The sequence below is a fragment of the Theropithecus gelada genome, chromosome 2 (genome assembly GCF_003255815.1).
Source record: "Theropithecus gelada isolate Dixy chromosome 2, Tgel_1.0, whole genome shotgun sequence".
Lineage (NCBI taxonomy): Eukaryota > Metazoa > Chordata > Mammalia > Primates > Cercopithecidae > Theropithecus > Theropithecus gelada.
Window position 1 is genome coordinate 81,992,167 of NC_037669.1, and position 18,901 is coordinate 82,011,067.

General features: G+C 48.9%; 1 protein-coding gene and 1 long non-coding RNA gene across 7 annotated transcripts in view; one reads left to right on the forward strand and one right to left on the reverse strand.

Annotated features, from left to right (window-relative positions):
• Window positions 1-1,271: 1,271 nt before the first annotated feature.
• Window positions 1,272-18,901, reverse strand: part of FLNB (filamin B) — a 168,409-nt gene continuing 150,779 nt past the window's right edge. For 5 of the 6 annotated variants that reach the window (XM_025373982.1, XM_025373978.1, XM_025373974.1 and 2 more), the window contains 6 exons: window positions 17,998-18,113; window positions 14,377-14,509; window positions 10,187-10,363; window positions 4,839-5,057; window positions 3,705-3,908; window positions 2,710-2,918 (listed from right to left, as the gene is read on the reverse strand). In XM_025373982.1, the coding sequence (XP_025229767.1) occupies window positions 2,731-2,918; window positions 3,705-3,908; window positions 4,839-5,057; window positions 10,187-10,363; window positions 14,377-14,509; window positions 17,998-18,113 (1,037 nt within the window). In that variant the 3' untranslated portion in view covers window positions 2,710-2,730. Of the gene's footprint in view, window positions 2,919-3,704; window positions 3,909-4,838; window positions 5,058-10,186; window positions 10,364-14,376; window positions 14,510-17,997; window positions 18,114-18,901 lie in introns of all 6 variants that reach the window. The other variant, XM_025373970.1, reaches the window with a different exon arrangement.
• On the forward strand, window positions 2,858-10,966 carry LOC112617256. The gene is made up of 2 exons (XR_003117879.1): window positions 2,858-2,999; window positions 7,381-10,966. It is a non-coding gene; the product is annotated as an uncharacterized LOC112617256 (long non-coding RNA).

Sequence of the window (18,901 nt, forward strand, 5' to 3'; positions counted from 1 at the left end):
TCCCAGATAGGAGTCCAGGAAGCCGTGCTTCCTGGCACAGGCCACAGATAAGACTGCTCTCAGAGGCAAACAATTGATCCCAAGTGACAGCCAGGTGTCAGAAAATCCAGTCTCCCTTCCCTGCTTTTCTCTTCACCCTCAACCCCCATCTGGAGGGCCGGGGGCCCAGCAGTGATTTCCCATCACCATGGCACCTGCCGGGCCTATCTGGGGGCTCCTGTTTCCACAGCGGTATCAGCAGGGGGTAGAACTCCCACTCTGGGGTCTAGAAGGCAGGGGCCCCGGGTCTGCCCCCAAGTGAGCTTTGCATCTGCAAACATGTCATTGCAGCACCTGAGGTGGTAGTGCCATCTGCAAAGCGGTATCACTGCTGGGGGGTGGGGGGAGGCAGAGGCGGAGGCGGCGGAGGAGGAAGGGTGCTAGGTACCTCCCAAGCATTTAACATTCAGAAGCTCTTCTAGAAAAAGGAGAAACAGACCGGTTGCAGTGGTTGACGCCTGTAATACAGCACTTTGGGAGACGAAGGCGGGATGGATCACTTGAAGTCAGGAGTTCAAGACCAGTCTGGCCAACATGGCGAAACCATCTCTCTACTAAAAAGACAAAAATTAGCCAGGAATGGTGGCATGCGCCTGTAGTCTCAGCTACTTGGGAGGCTGAGGCAGAAGAACTGCTCGAACCCAGGAGATGGAGGTTGCAGTGAGCTGAGATCCCGCCGCTGCCCTCCAGCCTGGGCGAATGACACTGTCTCAAAAAAGGAAAATTTAAAAAAAAGAGAGAAACAGAGGCAAAGGGAGGGGAAGACGGCAGCAACAATTAGCACAGCAGGGTGACAGGTGACAGCTTCTTGTTTACCCACCCCCCTAAAAAAGAGCCCAGGTTCATTGTCAAAACAAGTTGCTAGTCTGTGTCCCTTAAGGCACAGGTTGGGGGAGCTGGTCTGGGGCTCCAACGATGTTACTGTGTGTGTGTGTGTGTGTGTGTGTGTGTGTGTGTGTGTGTGTGTGTTACACTGTCTTGCTCTGTTGCCCAGGCTAGAGTGCAGGGTTGCAACCACAGCTCACTGCAACCTTGGCCTCTCAGGCTCAAGTGATCCTCCTGCCTCCGCCTCCTGAGTAGCTGGGACTACAGGCATGCATTACCATGCTGGCTAATTTTTTAAATTTTTTGTAGAGGTTGGGTCTTGCTGTGTTACCCAGGCTGGTGGTGTTGAACTCCTAGGATTAAACAATTTATTCAGAAGCGACAGCATCCAAGAACACCAAGGGAACTTTACGGAGCAAATGTTTTATTTAATAAGTTATAAGATACAATTTACAGTCGGTGTTTGATTCCAGTTTGGCTTCCATGTCCCAGCTTACAACACCCGTGGTCCTTTCACATCAGGCTTCGGGCTGCTCCAGTTTCTGTAGGGTGGGCTTTTACCCCCAACACTCGCCCCATATGCTACACCCGCCACAACAGTGGCCACTTCCTCAGGACTAAGCAGCAAACCCTAAAGGTCCGCCTGCCCAGACCACACTACACATTTGGGCTCAGGCAACGTCCCTGACGCTTTAACCTCATTCCAAAGCCAGCTCAGGTCCGCAGAAGGCAGGCAAAATTCCCTACACCTCATTTCTGTATTTCTGCACCACACAGCTCTCACTGTTTCTGCTAAATGGTGAAAAGACCACCAATAAGCTGCTGCCCTTCCTCTCCCCCACCATTCCCAACTTTCAGGCCAAAGATCGGCAGGAGTTTCATTCTTTCCTGTCTGTACAGATCATTATTTTCCAGAAAAAGTGAGCCACGAAGCTGGCTGGGGCGGGTGTGGAGTGTTAAAGTCAAGGGACAGGCCTTGGGATGAGGGCGCTAATCCATGGGCCCCCTGAGGTCACTTTAAACATTTTGGTAAGACTCCCCAGGCCGATGAAGGGCTGGAGCATGTGCTAAAAACAAGGGCTAGTGTTGGTTAAAAGGGATCTTTGGCAAGTGGGGAACTGCTCACCACTGCAGAATTTCTTCAGACCTAGGAAGGGACTGAAACGGACTTGGAAATCTAAAGCAAAACCATGACTGCCGGGATGGTCTCGTGTGGTGACTCTGCAAGAAATAATCATCAGAGCGAGGGTACAGGTACTTGGGAGACATGCGGGCCCGGCTGCCACCACATCCACTCTGCCCTCTGAGAAGCGTAAGAAGGCCACAGAGCATGGTGGTGTTGGCAGTGAGGAGCAGTAAAGCAGTGCTAGTGATCTGATAGCCAAATACATTAACACGGGCACTGAAAGAGATTAAGCTGATTTTAAGTCATCCCCTTTGCTAAATGACAACCAAACTAGGTGTCCCCCTTTTCTCTGCCCACCTTCCCCTAGCCTTGTTTCATAAATGCTGAGGAGCGAACCAGCAGCTCAGGCTAGCCAGTTTTGTTTTTCTGAAACGTCAGTCTCATCGTGTGCCCGGTCTGTCTGCTGCAGTGGGTGATCTGTTCCACCAAGAGTTCTGGTTGGCACCTAGTGGGCTGGGATCTTCTCAGCCCACTGAACAAGCTTGCATTTCTCAAGATTCTCCAACAGTTCCCTCGAGAGTCCAGTCTAGGACTTATTTCTAAAGGCACTTTAGAACAGCAATATTTTAGGGATGGGGTTTCAGCCCCACAAACAGGCTGGAGGGCTTTGTATAAAATGAATTACAAACAAGCAACAAAAGCAACCACAAGAACTCTCCCCAGGATTTGAGAAAACTGTTTTAAGGCACTGTGACATGAAAAGGGCTGCCAGGGATGTGTTCCTCCCCCCACTTCACAGCCAGCACATAATCGCCCCGCTCCTTGACGACATATGTGACGTTGTATTGCTGGTTGCCTACGTGCTTCATAGAGACCTCCTCGCAGGGGGTGGTGGGCCCATGGACCCCGATCAGCAGCATGTTGGAGCCTAGGAGGCAAAAGAAGGTGGTTACTCCGTTCGGATGCGTCAGGACAGGCACAGGAAGAGGAGGGAGTATGAGAGCCAAAGGTAAGGAGCCTCCGCCATAACGCTCGGGCCCCTGAGAGGTGGGAGAGTGTGGCAATTACAAGCAAAGGCTCATAGAGCCTGACGGTGTGGGTTCAAATCCCTGCCCTGCCACTTGCTACCTGGGTGACCTCGGACTGGAATCTTACCTCTCCCTAGCTCAGCTTCCCCATCTGTAAACAGGGAATGAGAACGACACATACCTCACGAGCTAGTTGTGAGGTTTAAGGAGTGATGGGTGTCAAACCCTAGCACACAGTAAGGGCTATTCTAAGCGTTAGCTATGAGAATCTTCTTGTTTACTCTCACAGGCACCTTAAGGAAGGTACTTCCGAGAAGAGGAAACTGACTTTTGGAAAGAGATTTAACAACTTTCCGAGGTCACATGGCTAAATAAGTTTTATGAACAAACGAATGAATGAATGAAGTGGCAGTACCAGGTTTCCAACCCAGGTGTACTGGATGGCAGAACCCAGGCAACTGACCGTTGAAACCCAAATAAATACCCAAGTTCAAAAGGCAAAAGAGAAGAAAATCATTTTAAAATATTAAGTGCAGGAGAACAGGGTCATGAACATGGTTACTTGCAAATGGCTGGGTTACATGGGGGTAGGCACTGCAGGAGACCTCAGCAGGGAAGACCAGTGTACCCAGCATGTCCAGTCTGCCCCTGCCCCACCCCACCCTTGAAAAGGCCGAGACACCTACCAGCTTTGCTGCAGTCCACCAGGAAGGAACTCTTCTGGCCCACAAAGGCCTTCGAGAGCCCTGCCCCCTTAGAGGTCACCTTGCTGGCGTCCGAGGATGCCTTGGGAATGGCGCTATAGCAGGTCTCTGTAGAAGACCTGGTCACTGACTCCACCAGGATGGACGAGGTCTCATTGGCTGAGCCGGGGCTAACCAGACGCTGGCCTAAGATACGGGAGGAAGGGGGACAGGCGTGAATGGCCAGATCAAGAGGGGTCTCTCAGCCAGAGGACAGGCGAGTACCCTACATAGTAGCCCCAAGAGAGCCCGCGCACCCCAACACCTGGATACAAAAGCCACCACACCTGTATCTCACACCCATAATGTCTTCTAAACCCCTGCGGTCCCACCCCCATACAACTAGGATCTGGCTTTCTGGGCAAATGGATGAGTCTGGCCTTGGCTGACAAGGCCTAGAACCCTCCCAATCCCCCCAGCCCCCACCCCCCTAAAGATGTGCTGGTGGAATTCACATCTTTCTATTTATGTAAAATAGTCTATGTATAAGCAGAGTAAAATTTGGGATGACATATAATGAAATATCAAAAAATGATTCCGTGGATGAGAAAGGATGATTTTTCTATGTGAATTTTCTAATTTTTCTGCGAGGAACCTACATTCTTTACGTAACAGTGAATCATGATGTGTGGAAGGGATTTACTACAGTGTTTATGGTGGTTACCTTGGGTGGTGGCTGTGAACTGGTTTTCATAGTTTGGTCTTTTTTCCAGTGTTTTGGAGGAGACACATTTTTATAAGTATAATAAAACCTTTTGATTATTTTTAAAGTGAAAATTAGAAATGAGGGGATTTTTCAGGCCCTTATCTAAACAAATACGTAAGATTTCAATATCTATTCTTTCCTGTTAGAGACAGAAAACTACCGAACATGTTTTCTCAACTTCTGCACGCTCCACTCTGTGGACTTTCGTAAGTTGCAAACACTGCCCTCTGACATCTCATACTATTTACTGACATTCAAAGTTCAAAGTAGCTTTAACACATCTAAAACCATCCATAGTTTCCACTACGATTGATCTGACAAAACCAGCTCCCCAGGAAGGGAGAGTAACTCCGGAGGTAGTTGATCGTTACCTGTCACCTTGGCCTTGAAGGGACTGCCCACAATGTGGTTGGGCCCACCGTATTTGACGCCGATCAGGTAGTTACCAGGAGCCATGGGGGTGTACATGACTTTGTACCCTTCAGGTGTTTCCTGGCAATCCATTTTAACCTTGGACGGGCCTTCGATGGTGACGGATAATGTCCCTGGACCTGCTCGGGTGGTGTTAATAAAGAATTCCGACTGGATACCTGGGAGAAAGGAATAGAAAATGCTGTGTTGATGGCCTGGAGGGCTTTCCCAGGATCACTGAGGCCGTGGTGAGGGACACACATAGGTCCCCTCACAGAGAGCTCACCCTGGTGGCATGGGAACCCACCGACACTAGCTTTGAACTTCTGGCAGAGAGAACCTCAGGTCCTGAAGGGTGAGGGCTCCCTTTTCCAGGCCAAGGCAGGAGGAGCATGGCTGACATTTCGCCCACAAGCAGCAACAGCCTGGACACCCTGTTCTCTACTCTGGGCATAAGCCATTGTGGCTGAGGGTGAGAAGCCTGAGTCACACTGTAAGCCTGAAATGCTGCTTCAGCCGCCAGAGCCAGCTCTCCCTCCAGGGGTGTGGGGGAGGCGTGGGCCCCTCTGACCGTCCTTTCTTCTCTGGGTAGACTTGGAGAAGCCAGGGAGGCCAAGCATCTCCTCCCTTCCTCCTCAGCCCTCACCCCAGGCACTGTGCTGCAGACTGGGTGCAGCCACTGTGACCTGCCAGCCCACCCACTTTGCTGTGAATTCCAGCAACAAGCACAGGAACAAAACAGCAGCTCCTGATGACGGGGCATGTGTGCCCCACTCCGGCTCCGGGTCCTGTGCACAGCACCATTGACACATGTGGTATGGAATCCTTTCCGCGATTCCTGCTTCACAAATGACTCTGTGGCTCAGGGAGGGGGGCCAGTCATGCTACACAACTAGAAAGTGGTAGAGCTGGGTTTGAACGATGTCTGCATGGCTCTGGTGCCAGGCTCATCTCTTGACCCCTGGATGGACAGTGGAGCTGCCTCAGATCCCCTAACTGCAGCCCTGAAACAACTTAGCTGGCCCAGGGAGAGCCTCCTTCAGTCATCAGGCCTGGCACATGCCCGCTACAGTGCCCTCTATGGGGCATGCCTGGCATAGCATCCCCAGGCAGGGCTGTGCTTCTGCCAGAGCTCTAGGCACTGCCCCAGCTGGGAAATATTTTGGTTTAATTATAGCTCCTAGTCCAGAGAAAGAATTATTGTTCTGGATATCAATAAAACAAAAGAGCTGCTATCGTGCGACTCTCAAACACAACCCAGCTGTTCCTGGAAGCTCAAGGCTCCTGTCCCAAGGTCCACCCTCCCCACTATCTCAACCTCATCATGGTATCTAATCTGTGCAGCCAAGAAGCCCCTCAAGCAGCAGCTCTGAGGCCAGGGGCTACGTAGGCAAGAAGCGGGAGGTGAGCAACAAGGAGACAGTGTGTCCATCCAGGAAGCAGCTGTAAGGTGACGATAAGGAAAGATATTTTATTGATTGATTGATTGAGATGGAGTCTCGCTCTGTTGCCCAGGCTGGAGTGCAGTGTCATGATCTCAGCTCACTGCAACCTCTGCCTCCCAGGTTCAAACGATTCTCCTGCCTCAGCTTCCTGAGTAGCTGGGATTACAGGCACTCGCCACCATGCCCAGCTAATTTTTGTATTTCTTTAGTAGAGACAGGGTCTCGCCATGTTGGCCAGGCTGGTCTCGAACTCCTAACCGCAAGTGATCTGCCCACCTTGCTCTCCCAAAGTGCTGGGCTTATAGGCATGAGCCAACGCACCTGGCTTTATTATTAATATTTTTTTGAGATAAAGTCTTCCTCTTTTGCCCAGGTTGGAGTACAGTGGCATGATCACAGCTCACTGCAGCCTCAATCTTCCAGGCTCAAGCCATCCTCCTGCCTCAGCCTCCAAAGTAGCTGGGACTTCAGGCATGCACCTCACCTGGCTAATTTTTAATTTTTTTTGTAGAGATGGGGTTTTGCTGTGTTGCCTGGGCTGGTCTCAAACTCCTAGGCTCAAGTGATCCTCCCACCTCCACCTCCCAAAGTGCTAGGATTACAGGTGTGAGCCACTGTGCCAGGCCAAAAATATATTTTTAAAGTGAAGTTGAAATGATGTGGCTGCAGGGGAAAGTTCCACCATTTTTTAATAAGCTGTTTCATACCTAAGTTTGTCTTTATTTTTTTTATTTTTTATTTTTTTTTGTAGAGATGGAGTTTTACTATGTCACCCAGGCTGGTCTCAAACTCCTGGGGCAAGCAATCCTCCTGCCTTGGCCTCCCGAAGTGGTTGGATTACAGGCATGAGCCACCGCACCCATTTGGCCCTAATGCAATATTTTGACCAACCAAAAATCAGTTCATCTTGACTGTGAGGGTCCAAAAGGGCAGGGAAGACAAGGTGGGAAAAGATAAATTAGGGCTTGTGGGACAAGAGCTATTACTTGGCTGTTACCTCCTCTATGGCTCCAAACAAGCCTATTAGGTGGGTCCCGTTATTATTCCTGTTTTGCAGGAAAGGAAGCAGAGGCACAGCGAAGTCAGATAATTCATCTGGAGTCACACGGCTGGGGACCAGCAGAACTGGGATTTAAACATAAAGTCTGTCCAACTAAGTGGACTTCTCTCAGGTAAGTGCTAAAGCACTTACCTGAGAGAAGATGGAAGAAAAAAGTCCACAAGCAGAAGTCTGTCACCACTGCCTCTAGCTACAACCTGTATCTGACACCACAAAACATCTCTGGGCACGGCGGTCTTCCCCCACCCCCTCAAACACGTCCGGCCCAGTTCCTGTGAGTTTAATGCACATTAAATGCAGCACCTCTTGTTCTTCAAGGCAGGTAAGGGGATAGAAGGAGGGAAGGAGGCCCTTCTGGTATACCCCGAGCACACTGGGGTTCCTGGATCATTTTATTAGGAAAATTGCTCAGCGGCTCCAAAGAATCGGGAGCTCCCTGGTCTATCTCCCAGCCTCTCAAGCCTCCTCCAGCAGGGTCCCGCCTCAAATTCTCCACATTCCACTATTCCAAAATCTACAGAATGGACCATTTAAAGCTTGAGCCAAGAGATACAGCAAACTCACCCATAAAAACAGAGGGAGGTTTGCTTTGTTCAGAAGGTCAGGATACGGGGCACTCTGGCAGCCGAGCACAGATACCTTTTCATTCCATGCACACTGCAGCTGTGTAATCTCAGAATGGATATTTAGGGAAAGGCTTGGGAGCAGGAGGGCTGGAAAAACAAGACGCCTTCCCTGTGACAAGAGCAATATTTACACAGGGTTTGAAGCAGGCGGTTCTGTACCTCTCCGCTCCTGGCTGGGAGCTTCCCTGCAAGAGCAGCTCCTTCTCTCAGCAGCATCCAGCACTTGCAGAGCACAGCCTGAAACCTAAGCTCCCAAAAGGTGTGTGAACAGCCAAAAGGAAATGGGAGAGGGCCCAGGCACAGCCGCATGAGCCAGCAGGAAGGTGAGATGCTTCCTGGCCAGTGTGGGAGACCCCAGCAGCTGCTGTGGGGCCTGGCCTGAAGCCTGCCACGCGCTCCAAGTGCCTAGAGGACCCCACCTGGGCCCTCAGAGGTGAGTAGCTTGTCAGGGCCCAATTGCCAGTACTGCTGCCTGGAAAGTATTCCTGAGCAGCTGGGAGGACAGGGTCCTGGTTTAGGACACCCCAAAGTGGGCTGGGGATGCAGTCACTGCCTCTGGGTGAACCAGCCACTTAGAGAGGGGGCCAAGCTCGGGGGTTCAGCACACAGGCTCTGAGGTCACAGATTTGGATGGATTCCTGGTTCTGCCTCCTCCCAGCTGACTGCTTTTTAGGGGAGTGTTTGTTTGGGGGAGTGACTCAACCTCTGCACCTCACTTTCCACATCTGTAAAATGGACATCGCCTATGGTAAAATGATACCATGCCTTTCACAAAAGGCAAGCTGCAGGCCCAGAGTTTAGGGTGGAGCCAGACTAGATTTGCCTGGGGAGTCTGGCAGCACTCACACCACCCCTGTGGGTGGCTTTGCTGAGGCCACTGCTTTGGTCAGAGTCCCGGGCAGCCTGCCAGCCCACCAGTCACTCCTGCACCTGGAGAGGGCCCCTTGGCCACACAGGACACTTGCTCCTGGGGCTGGATGCCAGACAACCATGCAGTCACTCACCCCTCACCCCTGGGAGGCAAGTCTGCTCCATCCCACTCTCCTTATGCGGGGTAGGGGTACACCCACGAAAGACTCAAGAAACCTGGACATATTGCTTTCCCAAGGGGGTCCAAAGTAACACCAAATGCAAACATGCCCCAGTGAGTCCACACTGTACACTTCCCCTGCAGAGACTAAGGACCGGCTCTCCACCCTGGCAGCCTCCGTAACAGTGACGCACTCACTGCATGCCACCCGATGCCACCTGTTCAAATAACCATGATTCACAGCAGGAATTCTCACACAGCCAGGAAAAAGAGGGAAAGATCTGTTCTGACATGGAAAGATCTTTAAGAGGTCAAAGCAAAAACACAAGCTGTATCACAGTAGATGCAGTAAGATTCCTTCTGTAAGACAAAAGCAAAACTGTGTCTGCTTGTCTAATGAACCGATTAGCTAACCAACCCAGCAACCAAGAATGAAGACAGACAATGAGATGACAGACAGGGTGAAGGCCCTCCCTTCCTGGAACCGTTTGCTTCCGGACCCAGGTTGGGGAGGAGAGAAGATGGAGTGAGTCCCACTTTATTTACTTCTTCGCTGCCTGTATTTTTCACAATCAAACATGTCCCATCTGTGGCAAAGAATAAAAATAAATTGCAATGGGTCCAAAAAGCTTCAGAATTCTTTGACCATTTCAGTCTTTTCTCCTCCTCCATTAAGATCTGAGAGTAAAAAGAGGAGGAGATAGGCTGGGACAGGTCTTACTGCTGCTTCAGTGCACTTCTGGGAGCCCGGTACCATGAAAGAACAGATGGGTAGGAGCCCCCTTGGACGCATCATGAATTCTGTGTAGGCAAAGAAACCCTCAAAATTAATGACACTGTGCTGTGTTCCCTGACTATCAGCATCCTGTTCTGAAAGTCAAGAAACCTGGCAGAGGAAGAAATCTGAATCACAACTAACAGTAATGAGGTGTGACAACACAGCCATCAAGCTCTTACTCTGAATTTATCACGGGCCAAACCGCAACTCCCAAAACAGCTTTGGACAGCAAGCACCTCCAAAGTGTGCATGACCCCAGTTTCCATGGAAAGCGCGTGTAAAAAGCTTCCATGGGGCTTGAGGATTTCCATCTGGCTTGTCCCTGGAGCTGGTTCAGTTAAGGCTTCAAGAAGCAGAGGAGTGGGTTACCTGTGGTGCCCCCTTCGAGTCCTGCGCCATAGGCGGACACCAGGGCAGGGTTCCCCGCTTGTCCGGGCTCCCCAACGCGCACTTTGAAGGGGCTTCCAACCACGTGGCTCCCATTGAACTTGACATCGATGGTGTGAACACCATTCTCATGAGGGATGAAGCGAACAGCGTACTTATCTAGAAGAATGAGCAAAGGCACAGGGTGAAATCAGGCAAATGGACACCCCCGAGTTCAGTGAGGACAAAGGATGGAGGCCAACCCGAGATGGCCCATTTAAAATCAACAGTTCTACAGGGAGCCTGGCACTCAGCATCCTGGATTTCAGAACCAGACGGACCCCCCTGGGTATCCCTCATCAGCTCCAAGGAAAACACATCCACATCGCAAATCCTATAAACACAGGACAAGACTCTGACCCCTGCCTCAGAAGAACCCTTCCTTTCTTTAGAAAACCTCACTTTTTGAATGTGAAATTCCGTGAATGCTGTTACTAATCCTGTCACGAGATGAATCTCATTTCACCAAAATTAAATGATGTTTTTCCACTAAAACGATGATACAAGTTGAAGACACATCACTCTGAAATTGGAAGACCTCACCACTTAAGGCTCCACAGTGGCCTACTCAGCTGAACTCTAGGTTACTACCCTTTACTTCATTCACCCATTGCGGGGGTTCAGTTTTTCTTTAAATGTTGGGAGATGGCCATTCTAACTACTGTTGAAAGTCTCTGTTTTGGGAAGATGTAACAAGAAATAAAGAAGAATATATATGAAGGGGAAAAAGAAAACCTCGCTTCTTCTACGTTTCTCTATGTGGCCAGTTGAAGGGGGAAAAATGGTTCCAACTGGCATTACTGCTCCTTAATTAAGCTCAAAGCTAGGAACTGCCCCACAGGGCAGGTTTTTGGCTGTGCGTTTGGGTCACAGCATGTAGCAAGGTAATCTGTTAACTGAAATGGGCACCTAAAACATCTACTCATTGTGCACCACCTGACCACCACTTCCTCCTTGAAGCCCTCCTGCCCGGGGTGCAGAGCCTGTTCTCCTCCTACCTCTCCAGGTAGTCTCTCAGTCTCTCCCTGGCTCCTAGGACTCTTCATCCCTCTCAGAATTTGTGTTCCCCAAAGCTCTTCTCCCTGCCTCTGGAGGTCTCCACAGAGGTGCATCTCCATGGAGCTGTGCACCCTACATCCTTTGGCACTGAACATGCCCCAACAGTCCCCTAGCTAGGTCCCCATCTGCCTCCCTGAGAGCCAATGTGCTTTAGGGGAAGCCGGCTCTACCGCCACATCCAAGTGTAGTCCCTGAGTGGATCAGGGAAAAATCCTTCGCTAAGCCTTCGTCAATGAACACATGGCACTTCTTTAGCCACAGGCAATGACTCAGCAGTGGGCATGTGTCCAGGTCAGTGAGATGGGAAGGGAGATGTGCTGGAGACTTCTGGGAAAAGGAGCCTCTAGACTTCTAAGAATCCTGAGAGGATTCTTAACTGATGTGGCGTGAAGGTGGGACATCTGGTGCTGCTGGAGCCATCCTGCCACCAAGAGGAAGGCCAGCCTCAGAACCAGGCCCACAAAGCAGAACAGCAGAGATATTTGAGGCCTTGCAGGGCCCAGCTCAATGACCAAATCAAATCGCTGAAACCCATCTTGGATCTCTTGAACTTTCCAGTTATGCAACTCACTGGGCCCCTTTATTGTGTGAGTTGGCTTGAGCTGGGCATCCTGTAATTTGCAATCAATAGTAACTGTGTCATGCTAATGATCTCATACATCTGTAGGGGTTCAAATCCTGCCTGGGGTGGAGCCAGCTTCTCCTGAAGCACATTGGCTTTAAGAGAAGAGGGAGGGTACCCAGTGAGGGACTGTTGGGGCTGAGGCCACCAAACCTCACAGTGATCTAGTAAACATCTCCATGTGGGTATCGGGGATCCTTCAAAACCCCTCAAAGCAAAATATTAAACCCTTTAAGGCCCTGACCAATCCTCACCCACCCTCTGCCTGGCTGGCCCTAGTTCTGACAACTGTACTGTCATCTGCCGCCCAATCACTAAGCTACATGGAACATTTTGGAATGGGTTCTCTCTCTCATTCTCTATGGCTACCATAGCGCTCTGGCCTTCTCCATTTCCAGTGCTGCTGCTTTCTCAAATGGACCACTCTGGGAGCACCAGCTCGCCACCTGGCCTTTCAGACTAAAACCGGGATCTGACCCCATCCTTCACATTTGTTCCTCCTGAGGCTCCCCACTGCCCTTTCTGACTACTGGGAAACATAGATCTCAATGTTCACACAGAGCCTACATTTCTTTTTCTTTCTTTTTGAGACAGGGTCTTGCTGCATTACCCAGGTTGGAGTACAGTGGCATGACACAGCTCACAGCAGTCTCGACCTCCTGGGCATAAGCAATCCTCCCACCTCATCCTTCACAAGTAGACTACAGGTGTGTGCCACCATGCCTGGCTAATTTTTTTTTTTTTTTTTTTTTTTTGAGACAGAGTCTCGCTCTGTCGGAGTGCAGTGGCGCGATCTCGGCTCACTGCAAGCTCTGCCTCCCGGGTTCACGCCATTCTCCGCCTCAGCCTCCTGAGTAGCTGGGACTACAGGCGCCCGCCACTGCGCCCGGCTAATTTTTTGTATTTTTAGTAGAGACGGGGTTTCACCGTGGTCTCGATCTCCTGACCTTGTGATCCGCCCGCCTTGGCCTCCCAAAGTGCTGGGATTACAGGCATGAGCCACCGCGCTCGGCCGGCTAATTTTTTTTTTACTTTATTTTTGTAGAGAAGGGGTCTCACTATGCTGCCCAGGCTGGTCCCAAACTCCTGGGCTCAACTGATCCTCCCAAAGTGCTGGGATTACAGATGTGAGCCACCATGCCTGGTCAGAGCCTAGATTTCCAACTACACTATACAAATATAGCCAGGCACACAACAAATGCCCTATAAGGCAGTGATCATAGGTCTCCCCCTCATACATCAAGGCCCACACCAAATGTCACCTCCTCTGAGAAGCCCTCCTGAACTCACCAAGGCAGAAACTATTTCTCTCTCCTGCTCTGACCATCTTTACCATTTGCTTCTCAGTTCTCCTGTGGTAATGGCGATCATCTGGGGTCATCATCTGCTTTTTGGCCAGGACTTCACAAACTGTGAGCAACTCTTTGAGCCCTATACCTTCCTTCAAGTTTCTGACACTCGCCGGGCGCGGTGGCTCACGCCTGTAATCCCAGCACTTTGGGAGGCCGAGGTGGGCGGATCACAAGGTCAGGAGATCGAGACCACGGTGAAACCTCGTCTCTACTAAAAATACAAAAAATTAGCCGGGCGCGGTTGTGGGCGCCTGTAGTCCCAGCTACTCGGGAGGCTGAGGCAGGAGAATGGCGGGAACCCGGGAGGCGGAGCTTGCAGTGAGCTGAGATCCGGCCACTGCACTCCAGCCTGGGCGACAGAGCGAGACTCCATCTCAAAACAAACAAAAAAAAAAGTTTCTGACACTTAATAAATGTATTATGTTCACCGGTAACACTGTCTCTTTAAAGTTGATTAAATCCATATACCAAGGCACCAAGCAAGAAAAATCTTAGGACATTAGGGCCTAGAGACCCAGATTTTCTTTTTTAATTTATAGAACATTAACCTACCTTTCCCTTAGAGTAAAGTGAGATCAAAGTATGCTTACTCACGTCATAAGGTCAACGATACAATAAAAATATATAAGATGTTGTTACAATATGTAAGAAAAATCATGATGAATGTCATGCAAAAGGAATCTGAAAAACTAACAAAAAAAAAGCAGCATTTGTTTTTGTGTTGTGTGTGTATGCTTCTTGTTGTTGTTGTTGTTTTTTTTTTTTGAGACAGGGTCTCGCTCTGTCGCCCAGGCTGGAGTTCAGCGGCACAATCATAGCTCACGGCAGCCTTGGCCTCCCAGGTTAGGGCACTGCACCCTGCCCAGCATTTGTTTAAAAAAGAAAGAAAGAATGAGAATTCTCTCCCAGGGTAAAGGGTCTGCCTATTCCTGGTACAGGTTTAAACGCTAATTTATAAACAACATCTGGCAACAGCAAAGGGAATCCACTACTCACTGGCAGTAATGAAACCGATCAGCCCTCCTTCGGGACGCACATTTACAAGAACATTCTGCTGGAAAGTGCTGGTGCTAGGACCCCCCAGCAGGCCTCCTGCTCACCTGGCTCCAGCTCAGACACGTGGCACTCCTCCACGGCTCCAGAGGGGCTGTGCACCTTTGCATCAATCTTGCCTTTTGCGCCATTCAACCTTATAGCAAAGGATGCTGGCTGGTTAACTTTTAATCCCGATTCCTGAGAATTTAATACATTAGACAGGTTATGGCCCTCAGCGTTCCTGTTCAGTGGCACACACTGACCCTACCCAAAACTCTGGGTGACAGTTCTCATGCAAATAGGCCCAGAATGTTTTTCTATATAACATATGACAACAAAAGAGCAGGTGAGCCATTCTGCATTTTTAACGTAAGACAGCAGAGACGTGCATCTGCATGGTCTCCTACGCAAACCATCTTGATACAGCCTGGAAGAGATGATTTCTAGGTTTGGATACTTGAGACATCCTGGTCAAAAGGACTATCATCTCAGCATTCAAAATAACACCTATGCAGGCCAGAAAACCCAGTATGTTCCAGGTCAAAAAAGTATCCTCTTTTAGGAGGATACTGGCAGCTAACAAAGTCATGCACTCACGAACACAAACACAGTTTTATGTTATGCTGTTTGTTATCTCAAGGGCAGACCTGGAGGAACATATTATAAAGGGCCACATGTGCAAAGAAGGCGGTACTCCATAGCAGTTACAAATCAGCCCTGGATTTCCTACCATTTCCTAGCTATATATCCAGGTTGCCAAACCTCTTCGAGTCTTGGTTTCCTCATCTGTAAAATGGGCATAATAACGATCCATCTCGAGGGCTACTATAAAGATCAAATTAAGCTGTGCATGCAAAACATTCAGCACAGGGCCTAGCCCATACACAGAGAGGCTTGAAAACATAAGCTTATTAAATAGTAATATGCATTTAGAGGTTGTATCCCCACAAGAAGTCATAGAAAGACATAGCTTTTGCTCTTCTCTGGATCAGTTTCACTCCCCATACTTTGTCTTGGAAACTATCTCCTCCTCTGGGAGGAGGGGATCAGAAGTTCAGATGGTTAAGAACAAAGCTGAGCAACAACATTGGAGATATTTTAAGACTGGCCAATCCCAAACAGCAGCATTTTACAAGTCAGTAATTTTGATTTAGACTTGGTCGGACAGCCACTCCTCAGGCAATAACTCTAAAGCAGCATGGTTCATGCTTTATGTGTAAGCAAACCATCTGGGGATCTTATTAAAACGCAGATTCTGATCCAGTGGGTCTGGGACTGAAGTTCTCAGGTGATGCTCAGGTCCAAGAACTGGTCCAAGAACCACATCTTCATGGCAAGGTCCCAAAGCTGCACTGGCTAATTTGGTAGTCACCAGCCACATGTGGCCATATATACATATATTTCAATTTAATGCACTTAAATAAAACTAAACGTCCAGCTCCTTGGTTCCTCTGGCCACATTTCAGATGTTCAATGGTCGCATGTGGTTAGTGGCTATCATGCTGCACAGCATAAACTTGGAGCATTTTGATCACGGCAGAACCTACTATTGGACTGTGCTGCCCTAAGGGATAGAGACTGAGGAAGGTGGATGGAACACAGAATTAGAAAGTCTTTGATCACCAGATCACTCCCATCCCACCCCCACCCCAAATGCCAGCCTACTCCCATTTCCTAGAAAGTCTCAAAAGCAAGACAAAACGATACATGCCTGTCTTTGCTAACCAGCCCCAGATGTTGCTGCGTGGGCCTCTGCGAAATCTCTGATCAATAATTTCCATATCACTCGGCATCAAATGACCCGGGAAGAACAGGGGGCGTGCTGATGAACACGCCCCTCCTGCGGCAGCAGCTGGTTACAAAAGCTTGAGAAACAGCCTGCTGTGTACTTACTGAAACATTTATGACCCAGCTATGACGAGAGGACTCTACAGAAAAGCTTCCTGGAGAGGATTTTTCCAAACCAGCTCCTTTTAGACAGCATAATTTACATTACCTGATTCCGCTTGCCACTAAATCCTCAAGAGGGAGATAAATGCCTCGGAAGATTCGAAAGAAATCTTCGAGATGCATGAGGGCAGCTCCTGCCCTCAACAAGTGCTGGGTTTATCTCCCTCTGTAGGTTTCAGTTAAGTCGGTCACAAAAGACACTTCTGTTAAGAAGCCTTTAAATGAAACACAAGAAAAACATCTACACCACAGTAACCAGTTAGTACCCTTGGTATTCTCTGGATGAGGCCGCTTCAATGTGTGGACTGAGTCTGGTCTGGGTTCTGTTTACGTCCCTAAATGACAGACTAACGTTTGGAACTACTGGAGGTATCCCAGTTCCCCTCAGAGTAAGATTAGAATCTCAAATGTAAACCAAGTGTAGGGAACTAGAGCCAATCATATCACTGATCTTAGACATCAGATTGGATTTTAATGAATCCAATATTTTCAAGAACTGGGGGCAGCTCAAGGCTATTTAGAAACTCTTACCCAGAAATCATACTTTGGGATTTCAATGTTATTTCACAACTTAATTGCTACTCCCAATTCAGACACCTAATTATTTTTCAGTGTCCTGGGCAAAAACCCAGAGGCATCCCTGATGGTTCTTCGTTTGGCTGAAGGTGCTAGTGCAACCTTGAATTAAGTGACCTGTTTAGGACGATGAGAAATGTTGCATCTCCTGGTATCCTAATGGGATGGACTATGCAACCGTGTGCCACAATGACAGGTGGGGGTTAGAGAGGTTGTAGTTAAGGGCACAGGTTCTGGCCGGGCACAGTGGCTCATGCCTGTAATCCCAGCACTTTGGGAGGTTGAGGGGGGTGGGGCGGATCACCCTCAGGTCAGGAGTTTGAGACCAGCCTGGCCCACATGGCGAAACCCCATCTCTAAGAAAAACACAAAAATTAGCTGAGTGTGATGGTGCACGCCTGGAGTCTCAGCTACTCAGGAGGCTGAGGCAGAAGAATCACTTGAACCTGGAAGGCAGAGGTTTCAGTGAGCCAAGATCATGCCACTGCACTCTAGCCTGGATGACAGAGTGAGACTGTGTCTCAACAACAATAACAAACAAAAATACAGGTTCTGGAGCCACACTGCCTCTGCTCTGCCTCATACTAGCGGTTCCCAGTGGACAAAACCTCCTTGTACCTCTGTTTTTCCATCATTAAAATGGGGTCAAGAGAACCTACTTGTCAGGCTATTGCAAGGATTTCCTGAGGTAACACTGATAAAGCTCTTAACATAGTTCCCTGCACACTTATTATAAATGAATCATAATAAATTGCAACTGTCTTTCTTGAGGAAAGGCAGCCAACAACAGCAGGCTAAAACATCACTGCACTGTTATTTTTGTGTTGGTTTTGTTTTGAAAGCCCTTGTTATCCCTTAACCAATTATGAACAGGCTTCCTTTGTTTCTCTTAAATAAACCTTTAAAAACAAACTTGTCCCCCAACATTAAGGTGTGTTGTTGACTGTGGCTCTGTTTTTGCTCGCCCCAAGTGTCATCTGCCCTAAGTGTATGGGGAGTTGACTCTGCCGCAGGAAAGCTCCCCAGTGACTGGGTGACATCTGTGGTCAAAATGTGAGAAGGGGCCTCAGCACCTAAGGGGACATTGAAGCGGCCTCAGGAGTCCAGGGGTCTCACTGGCGGCCTGTGGCCAAGGAGATGGATGCTTCCTTGCATCTCACCTGAAGGCTCATAACAGTGAGGCGGCGGGCGTCGTCAGAGGGCGCGATGACCGGCACCAGGTAGGGGCTGTCCGGAATGTGCTCATCATTGAACTTGATGGACACCTCGTAGTTACCTATGAGGACAGGAAAGCCCCATCATTTCAGAGACTCTGAACCCAGAGTGACCTCTTGCTTCTCACCAAGGGCTAAAATGCCTTCAGAGAGACCCAGCCCTCCTCAATGGCCACAGCTGATTGGTTGAGTGGGAGTTGCCTGGCTGAGGCTGGGCCAATATGATTTCCTTAGTGGGGCAAGGCCAGGGACTCTTAACCGGGGCCCACAGGGTCCCCAGATGGCCTGTGTATTGAATTCAGGAGATCCATGGACTTGAATGGGAAAAAAACTACATTTTAATTTTCACCATCCACTAACTGAAATTTACCATGTCCTTTCTTCAGAAATGTTGACAAGAAATCACAACACATTGTAAGTACATATTACTTATATCATCATTAAAAATTACAGATGTTTTTATGTCATTTTACAGTTATTTTGACATATCATTTTCACTTATTACTTTGCTACTTTGATGACAGTTAATATATTGTCACCAAATCTTATGATTTAATGTATTAATGAAGATATGCATGTTTCTATGTTGCATATTTGTTCTTATAAGATTTTGGTAACTGTATTTAGTATCATTGATTTCCTTTATAATGTGACATATTTCATTTTATGTGTTTTAAAACATTATCCCAAGAACAGTCCCCATAGGCTTCGCCAGATGGCAAGAGTTAATGGCACACAAAAGGTTAAGAACTCCTGACAGAGGGAGCTCAGATGCCAAGGTCACTCTTCTGGGGCAGCCAGCCAAGGTAGCCATGGGTGGGCAGACAAAGGCCGGTCGGTGGAAAGAATG